Below are 20,494 nucleotides of genomic sequence, written 5' to 3'. Positions count from 1 at the left end.
AATACCTATCTATAGGCTCATTAAAACTAAGGGGGTTTGTTGCTTTGGGTTTGGGGTTTTTTTTTCCTTCTTCTTGTAGACAGGGTATTTAATTCCAGGGACGGACTCCCAATATTCAAGGCTTCAGGTAAAAATGGTAAAAGTCCATCCCTACTACATAAAAATTTCTCCAACACGAGGGATTTTTGTGCCTCTAAAAAGTGTCACAGCCTCACAAGTTTACATTGTAATAGGCTACAATAAACGCTAGGATGTCCTCTATAAGCCTCTCTCTCTCAAATTCTGGCATACAAGCTGACAACTTCTTACTAAGGAGATTTTGCTAAGTTAAAAAACATTTCAAACAAACAACAAAAAAACAACCGAAGACAATGTGTCGCGGGCAGTTATGATACATGCAGAGCTAAACCTATAGTAAGAGTTATAAAAATAAATAAAATTCTGTTGCAATTATGAGGGTTTTCTTTTTGATTCCTGAAAATCGGCCAACTGGATAATGCAGTAGAACAGAGAAACCATACACAGTGTACACTTCCCTCTGCCATTACATTTAGTCTTTCCAATGACAATTACTCTTTTTCCAAAAAATGCCTCAGCAACAGCTAGGCACTCACTTAGACCCGAGGACTTTTTAGAATTTAGCATAGCAAATGGCACGTTACAAATATGCCTGAAAAGGGGCATTTTTCCATCCTTTCATATTTTTGGATGAGAGACTGCATTCAATGGAGAGGCAAAGCAGTACACACTCAAAAGAAAAATAAACCTTTGTTAAAGTTAGCACTTGGAACTGGTGGAATTCAGTGCCTCAAACATCACCGACAGGAAGCACTCAGAAGGATTTTTAAGCAATATCATGCAGTTTTAGAAGTACCAGTGCTGCTGTTTTGCACAAAAGAATTTAAATAAAAAAACCCAACAACAACAACCCATTAAAAGGGGGAAAAAAACCCCTCTCATGCTTCTGGAAAGCTCAGTGAACAGTCAAGCATTTGGTAATATGCCACAGGTTTGAATATGGCTTGCTTGTTGCTCAGTAATAATTTTCTGCCCTTATAATCAGAGTTCTCCAAACATAATAGAGTCTGGGGATCTTGGGAAGCTGTCCAGGGTTCCCATCTGTCATAAAACCTTTACTGATGCACATAACACGCATTTTTAATCACAACTCCATAAAGATGGTGCTACCTTTGCAGCAGAGAACAAAACCAAAAAATAAACTGCAAATATCACAAAACATGCTGACTTTTCTGCATCTAGTACAAAAAGAAGCAAAATCCTTCACTCGTGCTTCAGAATGAGTTTGCCTGCAATCTATTTACCACTTCGCCTGCAAAGGAAAACCCACAGTCATTTCTAGTAGTAAAAACTGGAAACGATTATTTATTCAAATTCCAATACAGTCATACTCCTCTGAAAATTCTTTATGAAGTGATTTGCTCTGAACAAGAGACTGTAACAGCAGTCTATACTGCCACAGTAGAGCTCTCTATAGCGAAGATTTATTTTCTTCTGCATTTCATGGAGTGGGATTGAGGAGTGCACACACAGAGCACACAGCTGTACCACAAGCATTCACGCAACTATTTTCCTGAAGTGCATCATCACCCTTGGTGCTGTCTTGAACAGGACCTCACACAGAAATTTCCCAACAGCTGGACTACTTAAATACAGCACGATTGAGCTTTTGGCTCCTTTTCCATTTAGGACATAAACCAATAAATATTAGCAAACCATGTGGATACAGAACAAGCTCTGCTTACTAATGTCCAGACACAAACTCTGTAACCACTTCCAAGTCACATTTCCCCACCACATGTTTTGTTACTTGCTTCGGAACAACCGTGAATGCAGTGTTTTATCTTTTGAACAACCTTCACTTATATTTCTCTGGAAAAACTTGAACAGCAAATGTTGACAGACAAAATATGCCTCTCTCAAGAATTTTACAGGGCAACTGAAATCAAAAGCATGTCAACCAGACAGCAGCATGTATAATTCTGCTATGAAAAGCAGAAAAGTTTGAAAGGCTTGACTATGAAGTCTGATGAGAGAGAACAGTGCATGCCCTGGCCTTAGTCTCGGACAGGGACCATCACCAAACTTTGGAGGTCAAGCTGGTCACCATGATGTGCTTCTTTACAGACTTGGGCTGAGAAGTTGCTGCACACAACAGCATGCACTTCTCTCTTTCTTAAGCCTCACTTAATTCTCAAGCAAGCATGTCAGTAGTGAATCTTTCTGCACCTTTCAGAGAGAACAAACTGCAACATGCAAGAGAAAGATCCTCTGATTCTAAAACATAGTGCCGTGAAGTCAAAGACTAGAGCTAAAGCAGGTCACAGTGACCATTTAATCTGACCCAATTTATACAGAATTTATAGTTTTTTGTGTTCTGTTTCTTTTTTAGGACTTTTTGGAAGATATTTAATGATGCTTCAAAGATCTTCAGCAATGCTGAAATTTACTACTTATCTTTCAATAGCTTTGTGCACTGCTGGCAAATAAATGTGGATCAGTTCACTTCAGGATGAATGCTCATAACATAAAAATAGGCTAGGTGAAAATTTAAAGAAATCAACAAAAAGTATACACAAAAAAATTTTTTGTAGAGTCTTAGTTTATTAATCTTCAATGCAAAGAAAAAGCAAAAGAGTTGTGCTGCTCAGTCGTTGAGGGAAAAAGCAGAAATACAACAACATAGTTAGAAACTTCAGTTTAACATGATGAAAAGCAGGAGTGCAGTTTATAAAAACGCAGTCTAACAAGTTCCTGAAAAACCTATTGCTCCTTAATGGGATTGAGAAGGCAAAACTAACAAAAGCAAACTCAATGACACTTAAAGGAAAAGACAATCACCACTTTCCGCTGGTACTCTGAGAATAAAGTTCCCTGCCATTATTTATATTACGTTGATATTTTTATTTCCCGATTGCTGAATGGAACCACAATAGAGCTTTTGCACAGTCTACAGACACTTACTGACACCTATGATTCTGCCCACTTGGCAGCTGCATTTTCTTAAACCATGAACTTGTCTTTCATAACACAAAAATTCTTCTCAATGACAGCATTTCTTTTTAAGGCTCCAAATTATTTCTAAACACAGAGATACTTACGGAACATTGTATAAAACTGCTGTGGATTAAGGTTCCACTTTCCCCATGGTGTCTTGTGGCCTTTAGACTGGGCATAATGGGCATGGTTAAACTCTGGTTCAGTTCCAAAGGAATCCAGAACTCTTAGCATACACCTGAAAGAAAAAAATAATTTACTTAGGTACACATGCATATGTATACGTAATGTGTATTGTATGTGCATGTATGTGTATACATACATAGTTGTGATAATTAAGAGGAGGTGTTTTGGTTTTGTTTGCAACTGTGGATGACTTATAAACCAAAGGTACATTTTCACGCCAGACATTTCTGTTCATATTACATTCACAAAGACATTACAATCAGCAAATTCAAGGATATATCAGACATTCAAATAGCAGCCCTCGAGCTTCTTTTGGGTTTCTTTGTTCTTACAGAATGAAGTTATGCTTCAACGTCCAAGTAGAGCTTATAGGAATGCTACTGCGGTTACCTACATTCCTAGGGCTCTGAAGTCAAATTTAGGCAGAAGAGAAGATTCTTCATCTGTTTTCTAACGTTCTCACCCATTACCACACAATCACATGCAACAGCCAAGGGCCACAGGCCAGGAAGATCAGAGCAGGCTAGTACTTTGTCTTTAGACAACTGTATTTAGTCTCCAGGTTCTGGCTTTGGGGTCAATTGCACCTACTGGAGAAGCACTGAAGACAGTTTAATTTGCTGAACGCTTGCCATCAGACAGACCACTTATCTATTTATGAAACATTCTGTCACAGACTTCTAAAGCAACAATATAAAAGTCAAACGTCTGCAACAACCAGTCTACAACTGAAAGAAAGCTTGGCATTGGATTACAAATGGTCTGGGATGAGAGAATAACACTCAGTCCTTTATTTAGACTTGTATTAATTCCTTGGAAAAAAATTACTCCACTTATGAGCGGCTCCTTTTAAAAAAGGGCCTACAGTACATGAAAGGCACAAAAAGTCTCAGTATGAAGAAAGCGGAACACATTCTAGCATACAGATTCTAGAAGTTATGTTCCAAAATGCAGCCTGCCAAACCTTTGATATGGCTTGGACAGGAACTTTATGGCCATCATACTGACCGTTGGCTCCACTGCAAATGAACTGGATTATATGGCTCCAAAGCTGCTGACCCTACCATTCTTCAGCTCTCCACAAACAGAATTTTCAGGAAACATATATATATAGGATGCGTTCTTACATCATACGCCACTATGTTATAAAGACGTGAACTGTTATCACTGCATATTGTTTCACTGGGCTTGTAACACTTGCTAAGGAAGAAACACAACCTCACAGGTGGCAGAGACGGGACATAGCTGCAGAAGTTACTATTACAAATGGCTCTATTTCCCAGTCTTCAACACTTCCTGTGCTCCAAGCCCATACACATTCTGTTCAGTAAAACACCAGGATCTTTACTCTAAAATGTGAAAAATTTTAGCTCCCCAAAGGTGAAAGAACTGACATCCACCCATTTTTCAGCTTTAAAAGATGAAAGAATTTAGTCCCAAAAATACATTTATGTATTTCTTGTGCATTGCTCCTTTCTCTAAAGTATCTACTAAATTGGGAAATAGAAAAAAGCCCAAACCCAGCACCTTTTAAACTCTTCTATGAAATGCCACCTTTGTATTTGAAAGTACAAATAGAACAAATTTACTTTTTTTTAAGCTTCACAGAGATCTTTCAAATAAAAAGAAAGTAAAAATACACAACACATTATGATTCACCAAACAACAAAGCTGACAGATCAGTTTCTGTGCAGTGTTTTATGTCAACTGTTCTCAATGAAAATATTTTACAACAGTGGCAATTATCTCTGCATCATACAAAATACTCCAGCAGGACTGAAACAACTTCTGCACTGATGAATCATTCAGTAATGAAAACCCTCTTATTTCTTGGCAAGCCTTAAAACAAAATTCTTATCAAACATACTGCTTTTGGCCAAGTACTTGAGTACAGGGGAATGAAAAATGGGTGAAAGCTACTGAAAAACTGTAACATTAGTGGAGTTTGTCAAATTACATACGTAAGGAGCAATACATCCCACATGATCACCTCCAAGTGCTTTGTTTCCTCTCTTTTTCCTGTAGTCAGGTGTAAGGTACCTAGCACTAATTGTTCATAGGGATACACGTAACTATGTTCAATACACACAGGGTCTCTGAAGCAGGACAGGAAATGTGATGCAACCGAAACGAGGCTACACAGGAAAGCAGGGAAAACAAAACATATTTGTATGATTCAGGCATAAAGTCAGTCGGAAAAAAAAATCACAGCAGAAAGTGCAAGTCTGTGCAGAAACTGGAGTACAGATCAAAGGTTCAAATGGTGAACCTAATCTCTGAAATGCAGCAGAAAGTAACTGATGAAGACTTTAAATTTAGAAATGAGTGTAATTAATGCCAATTATGCTGAACTGATATTTTAGCATATGTAGGAACACCTCAACTGTCTGCCCAAGTACTATATTCTCCATTTGTTTCACTTGGTGGTTTACATCTCTTTCAATTGAACTACTGTAAAACAAAAAGTTTGATTTTGCATACAATGCTTTAGCATTTCTAAAGTGAAATAATTCATTTTGAAAATGGCAAAACAGTATTTTGGGTTTTTGTAAATCAGTGATATATTTTAAATAAAATTGTTAATTTTGTGTGATTTTAACTTCAGTTTTTCGCTTCATTCCCCCTTCCTTCCTAAAATGTCACTTAGCTTTAGCAGTGAAGTTGCAGAAAATTACAGCATGCCTTGGAATTGGTGTGAGACTGATTAGTTTATTCACTGACTAATTAAAAAGAGGATTGGTGGGTAGCAAACTGCTTATAGAAGAAAGAAGACTTCAATATGGATGTTTCTAGCCTATTGGAAGTGACAATTTTTGGACTTACAGAAAAAAAATTAGACAAAAGTAACCCAGGATTCACCGTTTTATAAGTCAGTGTTTTTCCATAAATATTGGGCGCAACCACATCTTAACTGAGCTGTTCCAGTGGAAGTATTTTTACACATTTTTTCATATCCTTCTCCCACCTGAGGCTGTAATTTTTCTCTACGTATAATTCACATTTGTTTAAACAAGCAATGCTAGGGTCCAACAGCACCCATAGCTGTCAGCAACTAGTCCTTATGCCAGGATAAACTGTTAAATACAGGGTACATATATGCCAGTGGCTGCAGTCATCTTCCTGGGAGCAAGCTGGTCAAAACCCAAACAGTTCTAGTTCGGAAGCTCTGTACGTACACTGAGCTCAGGCATGGTTCAGATACATGGACTCCAGGTTGTTTTGGCTTGTGTCCAGTCTGCTGAGATCATGAGCAGCTCATATCTGCCTATGGAAATCCTTGCAGACATATACATTAACTTTCCGGCCACTCAATACTTGCATTTAAAATGTAAAAAAAAAAATATGTAAAAACTTCATCAGAAAATAACCCTCCTAAAACAGATGAATTCTAGAGAACATGTAAGAAGCAGGAATGTTGCTCATTTTTCAGGATAGCTGTCATGTTAATTTATTTCAAGAATAAAGCCAGTTGGATTCTTGGCATATGGGAATGAGTCATTGCTAGAGAGACTGCAGAAAAATGAAAAAAATACCAGATTCTTATGTGCTGTATGGAGGATGCAGGTGCTAAGAAAGGCAATGAGCTGCACTTCTCAAACTATATTAAGCTACTAATTTTTATGTTGCTTCATTGCACATAAACTGCATTCAAATATCCAGACTTCAGAACTGAAAAATATGGCATGTCCAGGCATTCTTCTGCTCTGCCTGAAAAATAAGGTGCACTCAAAGATGAAAACTGTTTTGCTATATTTATGCTATTTACAGTACCAATTATACCACAGATAAAGCACGTACTACCAAGAATCACTGGTGCTACAGATCTCAGACGTACAAATCAGTATGTCAGTTGTTCAGAAATACGCCTCAGAGCAGCAGGGTCATTCTTTTGAGCTAGCAATTCTAGAAACCTGATTTGCAATTACCAAAAATTTCCTCAGGGCTCAAATTCACTCACAAAGATTATATACAGCACTTACCAAGAGACTGTTCTGAAGGCAGAGGTTTATTCTACCACTCTATTCTGATCAGAAGTGAATAAACAAGTTTTAGTGTATTTGTATTTGAGTCTGGTCTGCATAAACCAGACTGAGCTGACCTGCATATGTCTGCTGAAAAACTATATGGCAGAAAGCAAAACACTTATTTCAAGATAAAGAATTACTCCTATTGACATTAAATATAACTGAGTGAGAAAGCAAAGTCTGTAAAGAGTAAGAGCTATAAGGCAGCTTTATTTGTGATAATGTTTATTTTACTGGAATGAATTAAAACAATATAATTATGACTGGACTTACTAGTTCTAACTTAAAAATATTTTGATAACAAAATTTATGAGATAACTCATGATTGTGAGAAAAAAATCACTGCAAGAGGATTCTGAAACAGGAGATAGCATGTACAAAGCTATGAATTAATTTTTCTGCTCTAATCAATTCTGGTAGTCTCTGCTAGACTCTGGATCCAGTTTTGCACACTGAACTTGAGAGAAAGTATCAAGTAATGACAGAGGTTGCTAACAAATGCAACAAGTTTGATGAAAGGTCTACAAAGGTGTACAAAATCTGAAATATAAATGATGATCCAAACCCCCGAATTCATTTTAAAGAAAAGCAAACGAAGGAAAAGCAGTATGTAAGACATTCTAGAGGCTGGCAGAGAGGGGAAGTAAGTAATTTATTCCCCAGCATCATATTAGAATAAGCATTAATGGGCAGTTTGCAAGAAATCAGGCCTAGAAAAGCACTTTAAAGAAAAGCTTAACAATATAAAACAATGGCTGGGATATCTTTCCCAGTCTTCAGTAAAAGATTAGGCAAAAAATTCTCTATAAAGACAAATAAATCTGATCTACTTTTCAGCAAGCCTATGGACTACATAAGGTCCCCTTCTATCCTATGAAATCCAATATTGCAGAATAGAGGCATTAAGAAATGTTTTTCTTCAAAAGCCTAACAAAACCTCCTATACTACCGAAGATATTTATTTGGAGTTAAATTTAATTCTGCTCTCCTAAACCAGAAAAAGTCAGTCATTATCACAAATTAGGAATCGATGAAAAAGAGATGGACAACTTCAGATAAACAAGAAAAATTGAAGACCTTAACTAATAATCTCAATATCATGGGGTATTTCTGTATCTTCATTATGGAATATACTAAATAGGAAATTCAAAGCGAAAGGGAAGAAACATTTTAAATTTATAAGTATGGTTTTATATCACGGCCACAATACTATATATGATCGCCTAGTGACAATTACATCTGGCAGACAGACAATCAACTGTAGCCCAGTGGAAAATGGGATTATCTTTATTAGCTGGCTCCTAAAAACCAGAAAATCCGTTTACTCCTCTGCTTCAAAAAAGAGATTAAGAGTAATCTAATCTGCAACACTGATCACAGTACTCTGATTTAAAATTATGCTGAAAAGATCCAATGCTCTAGAAAATCCTGAGGTTGAGAGAATATTTTCTGCCTGCAGTGAACACCTTTCAATACCTTCCTTCAAGTAGGATTTACTGGACTTTATGGATCATGAAACACAGCTAATTCAATTAGGTATAGAAAAATCAAAGCCAGTAATTTAGATTTGGTTTTATTTATGCTGGTATGTATTTGTACAACACATGGGAGGCTTGCTGATTTAACGTTATTGACAAAAAGAAATGGGGTTTAAAACTGCAGACATTAAGAAGGCTGTACAAAGTAATTTATCGTGATCACCATCTTCCACTTCTAATCAAAAGATGTTTACAGGTTACAGTAGTAACAACAACTGCAGTTTATTCTTTAGATCCACCCCGACAATTGTCTTCCCAGCATCTTCAGGGATGGAACCGAAAAAATTGCACTCTGGCTGTTGGGCAATACAATCAGAACAGATAAATCTCCATCATCATCAGTCCAGTATGGCTACAAACACTGACAAGCAAAACATGCCTTTGGTATTCCAACTAAACAGCAAAATCCAATATCTCTCAGCTCATCTAGTAATTTACAGAACAAAACGGGTGGGGGAGGTCTGTAAGGAAGGGATGGAAGGAAAGGCAAAGATGATGACTCAACAAGATAATCTAAGTCATTAAGATTAAAAATGCTTGCATCTAAGAATCCCAAACTTGCCGAGGGGGATAAAGATGGTATGCAACAAACAGGTAACAGACCCTTTATTCCTAACAGTGAAAGACAGCAGAGAACCACATTCTTACTTTTAAATACATTCACATTCATGTGAAAAAAAAGCCTCAGTATTTTGACAGGTGTTATTCAACAAAACCTCTTTAACAAAGCAGCCAAGAGTTCAAATAAGTGTTATACTTACTGGTAATGTACCCATGATGGACCAAGGGTTTTCTTAAACTGAGTGAGTCCCACAATATCAATGTAAATGAGTTCTACAACTTTATCCCCCTGGGTAGGGCAGCCAGATCTGTTACCTACAACCTTCTTCATAATCCTGAACAAAAAAAGAAGGAATATGGAAAAGTATTACTTTTCAAATACCTTGAATAGATGCTGTAATACTATTCATACCAATAATTTGCCTTTCCAAAAAAGCTTTACTCTTATTTTTGCCAAATCAGGCACCATGTAAGAACATTCAAATGCTAAAGATGCTCAGCATTTATTAAAAAAGTATTTATTCATCAGTAAAGTGCTAATTTCCACTAAACACCTCATCTAGTTTAAACACAAGAGTAATGTGGTTGGAATGTTTAAAAACAGTGTACTTTGAAATGATGTGAAATAATTTCTGACTTCTATTGACAGCTTTATGGTAGAGCTCTCTATAAAATGATGCTGTCATGGTTTTTCTGTGGCTTTTGGTTTTTTTTTATAATAAACATATGTGCTCAAGCTTAAAACAGATGTTTTATGCCTCATGCTGAACTAGTATGCAAAACAAGACAAAGGTGAGTGAAGTAGCAACTTGACCTAACATAAGCAATTAACCACATTGAAAGTAATATGTTTAAAGGATTTAAACCTTTGTTTTAATATGAGATACTGAGTGAAGTATATCAGAAACTGAAGAAGAGGACACAGAATTATGCTAGTTTGTAACATTTTCTATTGCAGCTGGTTAAAGCACCTGGAATGTTAAAGAGTAAGCTGCTTAGTTTAAATTTTACAACATTCATTTATGAAGTCTCAGGAGCCTGAAGCTACAATGAAAACATATTATCCTTTTCATAGCACATATACTTAGCTCATGAAAATAATCTTATCGTCTGTTTAGTGAATTACCACTTCCATTTTATGCTTCAAGAAATTATATACTGTTAATAGCAGCATCAAGAGTTCACAATTCATTTTTTTTTGTATTCCAGTTTCAAAAGTGAAAGTAATCTCCTTACTCCTTGAGCTCTGCCAGTGAAGCTGAAATCCTGATGTCATGGCCCAGTAAGTAGAGAGATGTAATTAAATCACTCCACTGGACTAATTCACCAAGTGGGCCACCGCTAAATGCGTTTTCTGCAATCTTGAACCCAGATTCTTTTGTCAAAAGCCCCAGATGAACAAGAATCTGGAAAGGAAAGTCGTATGTCAGAGTTATCAACATTAAACATGCAACTATTATACTCATAGCATTTTTTCTATCTATTAAATGCCCACTACGGCCAAAAAAAAAAAAAAAAAAATCAACCAAAAATATCCAATACTCCCACTCCCATGATTTAATTTTGTAATGGATCTCCAGAACAGTAATGATATGAACGTTACTATATTGTCTTGTGCTATTATCTGCCACCAGACCAGTAGTTAAACAACCCCCCCAAACAGGTGTTATTTACAAAACAACCTGCAATTCTGCACAGAAAGTTGTGGCTCACACTAACTTTGATTGAAAAAGTAGGATATACTTGCTTATACAAGACAGTGTAGTTAAGGAAGGGTATGACACTGTGAACAAGCCATTAAGAACTCTGAAAGACGGCATAAAAGTATTAGGATGCTTTCTGAACCGGACCTCTCCAGTGCCACCATAGGAAAGTTTTCTCTGCAGTTCCTTCAAGTCTGTCCTTGCCTTTCTAATGAAGCACAGAAGTTGAGTTCCAAACACTTTGTTACATACCCTGGACTGTTATTTGAATGTGGGCACATACAGTTGCCAAGCATAAAAACTCCCAAACACCAAAACCCTTTTCCCTCACTCCTTGTAAAGAAACAACATTCAAAAAACCATTTTGTTCCACTCTCTTGCAGCTCCTAGAACTGAACTGGACACATTAAAATGAAGTCATCATATGTGCTACAGAGCAACCTCAAAGGACTTTTAAAAGCGAAGAATAAGCGCTAGGGCACGCCATCAAAGCTGCTTGTGCAGGACAGTACTGCTGTTGTTTATTCTTGAGTTTATGTATTCTCAGGTGTTATAGTCCTGTAATAAAACAGGCTGGAGAGCTGCCTGAAAAAGAAGAGTTGCTCCCTGACAGAGCCTGAGCCTACCCAAGGACCGCAGTATGAGACAAATGTTACAGCCACAACATGGAGCGTAGACCTCATGCGAGGACTGAGAATGTCAAGCAAGGAGCTGAGCTGCAGCCAGCCAGATGTGAGAGGGTAGAAACATGACTGTGCATGGCCTGCTGTCACTCCAGACTAGCTCTAGTAAGAACAAGGCAGGAAGGGAAGCCTGTTGTTGTGTTTAAACCTTTCAGCTCTATCTTGACTAGTTGAGGTAAAAAAAAATTAAATCAAATATAATAGAACTTTTCACTTCAAGAATCACATGGTTTTTGAAATTGAACTCGTTACAGGGAGTGTACATTGATCCAATCCAAAGTTGTGGTCAACTTTTAAGTGTACTCAAATCCAAACCAGAAACACACCATTTAAAGTCTCAAGTTTGGACAAAGATGATGTACAATTGTTGTTTTCTACAACATGTAAAAAACTCCAATGTCATCAGCTTGCAGTGAATTCACAGTTTCTCCCTTCTTCTGACAGAGAGAGGGTGAGAGAGACTTCTACATTATCTCTCTATTTTATCCAATTTTAAAGAGGTTAGAAAACTCACTCAAAGATTGACTCATGGGAAGTATGTGAAATTCTTTGTAAAGCAAATATCCATTGTAACAGTAATTTCAAACAGCAAAATACCTCCTGAAATGAGGCACAAGTATAAATATGAGCCTTTTGGACATATTTGCTTTTTCCACTCTGAAGTTACTTCTGAAAGAAGCAGCTTAAAAGAGCCTATATGACTGTAAGTGACAGGAATGAAAAACACTTTTGTTTACCTTTTTTCGTTTTCTCTTCTCCAAATTTTGTTTTTCTGCGAGTGATTTAATTGCTTCAATCCAGGTATCAGCCATTCGTCTGATGCGTAACATCATCCATCTGAATTCCTCATGTCTTGACATCATTTTGTAGAGATTATCAAAGTTGATACGAATTTCAGCCTTGAATTAAAGCATTGAAAAAAAAACCCCAACACATTAGTTATTCTTCAAATAGTGTACGTTTCAGAAGTGAAAAAACTTCTCAAATGTGATTTCTGTGCTTTACGCTGCACATTTAAAATAATTTTAAAAAAAGAAGATACATGCCCAATGCTAAACTCCCTGTTTTAGTCTAGATACATAAGATATGTTTTAACAGATATTTCTAAGCCACATAAATTACCGTTATTTTTATTAGTAGTACTTGGTACCGCCAGAATACGTTTGCAGCATTTCACAATGTACTTATTTCTGCAATGTAAGATTTGGTTTTGTTCATGTGTTTCAAAATGAGGTTAAAGTATCTCTAAAACACAATATAAAATCAGAACAGTACGCTCAAGATTCATGTTTATCATGAATCTTACAAAATCTTACAAAAAAAATGCAAGGAAGTCTCCTATTATACCACAAAGGAAGAAACATATATAAATCTTAAAGGAAATATTAATTTTAAAACTAGACTGATCTAAGAACAATTGGGTTTACAAAATGAGACAGCCTATATCTAAATTATGTAAGCAACATTCATATACAGTCCAGCAATTATCTTAAAATACCTAAGTGCTACATAATTAGGCTATAACAGTTTAGAACTAACTCTGCATGCTGTAGAGCTTTTAAAGGAAAAAAAATTAGGAGTAATCAAAATGTTTCTACAAAACTGAAATTATGTAAGCCTCTACCATCAAGGCATTTTTATATATAAAGCCCAAATTTATGGGACAATAAAAATGGACAGTTTCACATACGGTCTCTTAACACTGGCGAATAGTCTATGGATTTGTAATTTCTCTCAGTATCTGTGTACAGTATTTCAGATATTTAAACACAAAAATGTTTTTAATGGAAAATCTACCACCAAGACTGCAGTGCAATACAATGACTGGAGAAAAAACATGGTGAGCTACAAATATACAGTCAAGGATGTTTCCCTACAGTTCTAAGGAGCTGAGGAATAAAAATGGTAAATTCTAGTCTTATTAGCATTTATGTGCCACAAAATTCCAGGATCTTCTGCATGAATCACAATTACTGAATTGCTTCTCATGTTTTAATATTGTTCTTACCACTGTTTTTTGATCCGTTTCTTCATTAGGATTTTTTGCTCTCCAAGGTAAACGAGGACACCAATTTTCAACCTGTAAAACAATCACATGAAAATAAATTCTGTTCTACTTACTGGTCTACCAAAGTCTCTCACTGCCTTTATAATACACCTTTCTATGGTTTAAGTGAGGCATCTGCTGTCTAGTAAGTCACTGCAAGGTAAAACTGTTTTTTTGCAAAAGATTACAAAGTCTTTTTGCAATTCAAAGCTATTTTAACCTTGCAAATTTGCAACCAAAAGCTGCATTTTGATATTCATCTATGATAATGAATACAGGAGATAAAACCCTTTCAAGATAGAGGTCAGCTGTTAAATGCTCTAAATACAGTTTCTCTGAGCAGTTCCTAAATGTTTGCAAAAAGCATCAAGTTTTTTATGCTTCTAGACCTTAAAACAATACATATTTTGGAACTTTTCCTATCTCCCTAGAATATCTTTATTAAAAAGCCAAGCCTGAAAAAACCCAATGATCAAAGTCCTACCTTGTAGCTATCTAGACTAAAAGTTGAAACAAGAATAAAACAAAACCACCCTATTTGAAGGGTATAAATAAACATCATTATATGTAACAATATTCACAGGTACTAATAGCTGTAATTCTTACAGAAACATCGTCAGTGCAAATGTTATACTTCCTATTGTCCACTAGAAAAAAAAAAAAAAAAAAAGAAAAAAAAAAAAGTACAACAGCTAGTAGTTAAGGAAGAAACAGCAAATGGATGCAAGTTACTGAAAGCTCCTATGCTCTCCCTAGGAATCCTGCTTATCTTGTAGAATCTTTATTATTTGTGTGCCTTAAGAAATTAGACCATTTGTTCTGGGGAAGAAGGAGTCTCACTGTTAAAGGCAAACCCATGAAAACAGAAACATAACTGTACTGTGAAAAGAGAGAAATGCAAAAATTTATAGGCCACCTAAGATGCCCCATCACTACCAATTAGGTTCACAACTCCCAAAGAATCAGAAGTCAGAGCTGCTCTTATGGTTCCTCCAGTCACAGACCTGCCAAAGCACTTTAGCTTAATCATGCTGCGGTAAGCCTGAAGCATCAGAAATTAAAAACTTAAGATCAAACCAAATGATTGCCTAGAAGGTCATTTACATGAAAAATAAGAGACATCATAACCTCGTTAAAGAGAAGAAATGTATCAAGCTTAGGTTCCTCAGACAAATTATATAAAAGCGTTAATTTGAATGCTATGACTTAATCTACTCAACATATTTAATACAACATTTGAAAGCAATGACTTATCAACCTAATTGGAAAACATCCAATTCTTCAGTAGTCTCCAGCTCTGGAAACATACCAGAAATTGTAGCAATTAACAATCCTAACTTTTACTAAGATAAATTGTGCAATCACTGGTAGAAAAGAGTTGCAAGCTCCATATTACAAATCATACACAGTCCCAATCTCTCTTTTTATATAGTACAAATAATTTTGAATTATTTCTAGCATTAAAATTGATCTAAATTAAGATATGACATTTCAAGGACTACTGTACATGTCCCTTTTCTGGTTTCATGTATTTCACATTGCACCATCAGGCATCCTAAAGGAATTGAAGATTTTTCAGAGCTGCCAAGGACAGTCAACTGCATGAGACTTACTGAAAAACAAATAGAGCTCTTTTGTGCTTTTAGAAATACTCTCTGTAGTCTATATCAAGTTACAGTAATTCTAATCACAAAAAAAGCACTTAAGGAATAGGTTCAAAGTAATATCAGTGTATACAGTTGGTCTAGCACTCATTTTTCCTTACTGATATTCAGTCAATTCCTCTTTTCATTGGAAAGACCAGCTTACTTTGGAAAATATGCATTTAAAAATCCTCTGGTGAGGTATGCCAGTTGTTTTGTTATTTTCAGGACTGATAAATGCACTGAGAAGAATGCAAAGGCATTCTCTTACAGAAAAAGAAAAAATTCTTCTTGTTTATGAGCCAATAGATCACAGAAAGCTGTTAGATGGGGGGATAATAATTAACAAGAGCACCAGGAAAGCAAAGATGAAGCAATGAGTCTGACATACAATGGAAAGGGGGAAAAAGAAAAAAAATTTACTAAGTTAATGTATTGACACAAGGGAAAGTGGAGATGGAAAGGCAAATACTGACTGATAAACCAGCCAAACTAGGATTACTTTCGTAATGAATTTTAAGTATTCTTGGGCAAAAAAAGATCAGGGATATACATGCCCCTGAGATGGAAACATTTTGAAAGCAAAACCAAACAAAATGCTAATAAAAATTCTGTTGTTCAGAACATGAGCTAATTTTACAGGTAATTAAAGAATCAACTAGAATTAATAAGTCATGGTTCCAAGAGAAACTGAGAGGAAAATCAAATATGATTACAGTGATGGCAGAGGGCAGAACGCACAAACACTCAACACTGAAGTTCATGCACCTAAGACATTTTTAGATTGTAATAGATATTATCAGGTAGATACAGAGCAAAGAAGGAAGAAGTCAAAAACTACAGCAGGAAAATCTACACAAGTCGTATCACCTTTATTTAGAGGTACCCAGTACTCCAGAAATATCACACCTCCAAGAAAAACAAGGTTTTCAGAGGGAACAGAAATATTTCTCTCCATCTCTGGGTTCTTGCTTCCCTGTTCAGTGAGAACAACAGATGACCAACAGTCTATATACGATCTGGTGAAAGGGAGAGGGGTTTCAACCTACACAGCTACACAAGATACTGAAGATTTCAGAGACAGACTCTGTAGAACTATTGGAAAAGGAAACAATAGCACTGACAGGCTTCTACTGCAAAATTAAAAACCACTGCTGACTTGATGTTACTTATACAAGATATCTAGTGGGCTGCTCAGTTGTATCGCTGCTTTCCTCAAAAACCACAGCAATTGCATTTTTACGTGTATTTCAGGTAAAAAGCTTCCAGTTAACTGTTTTTGCATTGCACTATGTAAAATTAAGGTCTACAGTGGTACAAAGCCTCAGTAAAGACTGCCTAAAAATCCTGTACAAAACAGTACTCAATATTTTGTGTCAGAATTAAAAGCAACAGTTTGCACTAATCCAGATGAGTAGCAAAATAACCTTTATGTTCCTCTCTATTTAGCCCCACATAATGACACACAGTAGCACAGTACACATACTATTTCCATTGCAAATAATTTAAATAACTGTACTACTGGTCTTTTTCAAGACAATGACTTTCTGCTCTTTCCCTTGCTGTTTCATTACTGGGCCTTCCTCTCTTGCCCCCAGCACACCAATATTCAAATTCAAACTGCACACTTCAATACGTCCTGTCCAGAACACGCAGACTTTCACCTTTAAGCCTAGAAACTACTAACTGCAACTTTTGGCTGGACCTACAGTTTCATGAGAACTTTAGATGACCTAGAAAGAGGTTTTTTGTTTGTAATTGCTTCAGGGTTTCTCGTAAGGATACCTATAACTAAATATGAAATCCAAGTGGTTAAGTTATTTTCCTAGTTGCTTTGCATGACCGAAATATGGCCCACAACAGCAGCTCTAGTCATATCCATACTTTCTGAACAAGTTCTGCACCTGCTTGTCTCAGATTTGGACTATTAACCACTGCCATGGGAACTTCTTTGAAAGCAAAGGTGGGTGCTATAGTTATTGGGAAATGCAGGAGGATGCTCATGAAATGACCTTTTTCCCAGCAAATACCAGTGAAAACTTAATCCATTTTTCTCAGACTTATAGATGTAAGATAAGTACAAGTCAGGTTTTAGTTCTGTAAGTACTAACTTCCAAATATAGATGTGGGAGAACAAAAGGCAAGGAAAAGTCTACAACTGCTCATATTGACTTGAGGGGAAATCTTCAGTCTCCCCCATCTTGTGTGACAAATCAGCACCAGCAGTGATGCAACCTCTGTGAAAACACCTGGTGCCTTGAACTTATTTTTCTCCCCTTGCTCCCACATTGCTTAATGAAAGCCTATCAACTTTCACTGAAATGACCAAGGAGAGACAGAGATTGTGTGGGAAACCTCAGCTGGTCCGAAGGATCGGAATGAGAGCTTAACTTTAGCCTTGAACAGATACTCGTGTATCCTTGAAGAGCCTGGGAAAGTCCTGAGAAGAGCTGAGCCAACAAGATAAGGAGCCGCCAGATGTGCCAAGTAGAAGTGTGTCTAAGATGTAGCAAAGAAAAGGCCACCCAGTCGTGAACTGATGGTCTGTGAGTGAACCAACCATGTATAGACACCTATTCTTAAGAAATATATAAAAAGGCTTGTTAGAACAATAAACGGGGCCCTTTGGGCACAATCCGTTGTGTGTTGTGTCCGTCTCAACAGCGACATGATAGGGCAGGGAATGTGAAGAGAACTTGTGTTTTGCAACACATTTTCTGGAAGTTCCTAATACAGAACAGGGTGATGGGGGTAGGGACCCTACTTTGGTTAACTCATAACTAAAAAGTTTGCAGAAAATGCAACGGCATTTAAAGCATAAGTTGTCCTGGGCCAAGAATATCTGTTATTAAATAACATGTACAATGGGGAGAAAAAAAGTGTGTGGTAAACATACAAATGTGTGTATAGACACGTACGTAATGATTATAAACAGGGAAATGACATAGCATGTGCTAAGGCTGCAGTATGCATTTACAAATCTGGTATTGTTCCATTTACATGCAACTTCTCTCTGTCATCAGCAATGATGAAAGAAAGGATTTTGATATCACTGATGGAGACCTCATCTAGATCCACTTTAGAGATATGCAAATACTTAAGCTTTGTATTTGTTTAGGTACAGAATAGCCACATGCAATAAGCCCTAAGTCTCAGCAAGGAGAAGGAGGACGGAAGTGTTTGTTTGGATCCTGCTTGTTTATGCATTTATTTTGATCATTTAAGACAAAACACAGAAGTTGTCTCTGAAGAAGGAACCAGGACTTCTCTTCCCCCTTTCCAGGACAACGTTCCTGTCACTGAGTTAAAAGTCTTTCTCTAGCTTATTCTCTCTGCAGCAACCATTACAATGTCATGTACATGGTTTAATAGGAAGGATGTAGTATCAAGACTACAGATTATCAGTTAAAGACGACTGTTGGAAAGCAGCAACTGCAGATTTGAAGACTGACATTTTTTGGATGAGTCTGAAACACTATGAGTGCATAAACACTAAGCTGTTATTCAGAACACACTGTATTGATCTTTGTATTGCCATAATTTTTTAATAAGACCAGCGGTGCCTCCTGCACCTAGTGTTGAATTCAATACCAATCAAATGCATTAGGTAGTCTTGGATCATGCTCAAGAAACTAGGTCCACCTGAGAAGTCAAGTGTTCCCTGCTTGTTTTCAAATCGCAGCAGACACAGCACTGTCTAGCTCCATAACCTTAGCTTGCATGGTAAATTAGAAGTTCAAAATTTAAGCCCTACGTGATTCTTGATGTAAGTGAAAAGTCAGTGTTCCGAACTGCTTTACGGTGTGGATGCCTAAATTCTGCTTAAACTGAATTCGAGTTTCTTATCACAGACAATCCAGGCTCACTGTAACTTTAAGCTCATGTAGCTTACTGGTGAGTTAACATGAAAAAAACAGAATCAAAACCCAAACATAAGAAATTTGAAGAGTGTGTTTTATACAAGCTTTGCAGGTTATCTTTTCCAGCAACTCTTCCTCAGAAACACAATGAGACTGAATGGATGTCAAGACTGCAGCACCTGACTATATTACAGAGGAAGTAACTCAAGCAATTATAAGAACCTGGCAAACATCTATAGCACTGGCGTAGTCTGAACATCTTCCAAACTGAATGAAAGCATACTGTGCCAGAGCCCTCCACATCCAAAATTTCAGGAAGTCTTTTATGCTTTTAAGGAGTCACAGCAGGAGTTTAATAAAGCAGAAGCTGAAGGGTGCTCTCTCTAAACACCTGGGACAACCTTCATTTTGGATCCTTCCAAAAGGCAGGTGCAGCCCATTTACAGGGAAACTAAAGCAACTTTCTTTGCACATCAGATGAACAGCATTATTGCTTAGTGTACCTCTATCCATGGTGAAGTGCTGCTGTTAAATATCTTATGCCAGTCCCACAGTGGGAAATAAAAAAAAACACTGAGTGCTGCAATATCTGGTGAAAGAATGTGTACCTTTAAATTTACTGGGCAGTACCAAGGCAGGCAGAGATTTCATAATGTTCACTTAGAAAATCCATTTGAAAATTCAATGTGAAAGAGCTGCTCCCATTGGGAAGGTGACTTTCTCAGCTCCTCTAGAAGCTGTAAAACCTATATTTTGTTTAGCTTTTCTTCGGTGATAGGAAGTCATTTTGAAGGTGCTACAAAATCTGCAGTGTTCCAGATGCCTGCCTGCCTGTTTAGTGAAATGGAGGAGTGCACAGGTAACTTCAGATTTGGTTGTTTCCAAAGGAAAACTCAAACGTTGACTGTTAGGTACCTGCAGCCACAGTGACACTGCAACATGGCATTTTATACATAGAAATCAGTCAACAAATGGTCTCTTATCTAACTTCAGTAATGTGCACTAAATGATTCCTCTTTTACACAGGCATCTACTCCTTTTCCAACAAGACAGAAAAATCCTAGTTTAAAGTCACATAAATAGAAAAGGTAATTGAGCCCAAACAGCCCAAAGCCAGGCCAATACACTAATGGATGATTTGGGGACAAAGTGTTGGCTATCATTAGCATTTCAATTTCTCAGGAACACATGTGAGATGACTAAATAGTTCCAGTTTTTTTCTGCTTTATGTTT

The 20,494-nt window shown here is 36.8% G+C and overlaps 1 protein-coding gene across 2 annotated transcripts in view; it reads right to left on the bottom strand.

Moving 5' to 3' along the window:
- The window catches only part of MGAT5 (alpha-1,6-mannosylglycoprotein 6-beta-N-acetylglucosaminyltransferase), a 133,171-nt gene that overhangs the window by 37,818 nt on the left and 74,859 nt on the right, over window positions 1-20,494 (bottom strand). For both annotated transcript variants that reach the window (XM_055718081.1, XM_055718083.1), the window contains 5 exons: window positions 13,720-13,791; window positions 12,449-12,610; window positions 10,562-10,731; window positions 9,526-9,660; window positions 3,120-3,253 (listed from right to left, as the gene is read on the bottom strand). In XM_055718081.1, coding sequence (XP_055574056.1) covers window positions 3,120-3,253; window positions 9,526-9,660; window positions 10,562-10,731; window positions 12,449-12,610; window positions 13,720-13,791 — 673 coding nt within the window. The remainder of the gene's footprint in view (window positions 1-3,119; window positions 3,254-9,525; window positions 9,661-10,561; window positions 10,732-12,448; window positions 12,611-13,719; window positions 13,792-20,494) is intronic.

The sequence above is a fragment of the Falco cherrug genome, chromosome 8, assembly GCF_023634085.1.
Source record: "Falco cherrug isolate bFalChe1 chromosome 8, bFalChe1.pri, whole genome shotgun sequence".
Lineage (NCBI taxonomy): Eukaryota > Metazoa > Chordata > Aves > Falconiformes > Falconidae > Falco > Falco cherrug.
Note: the sequence above shows the minus strand (reverse complement) of the source record. Positions and strands in the feature narration are given on the sequence as shown.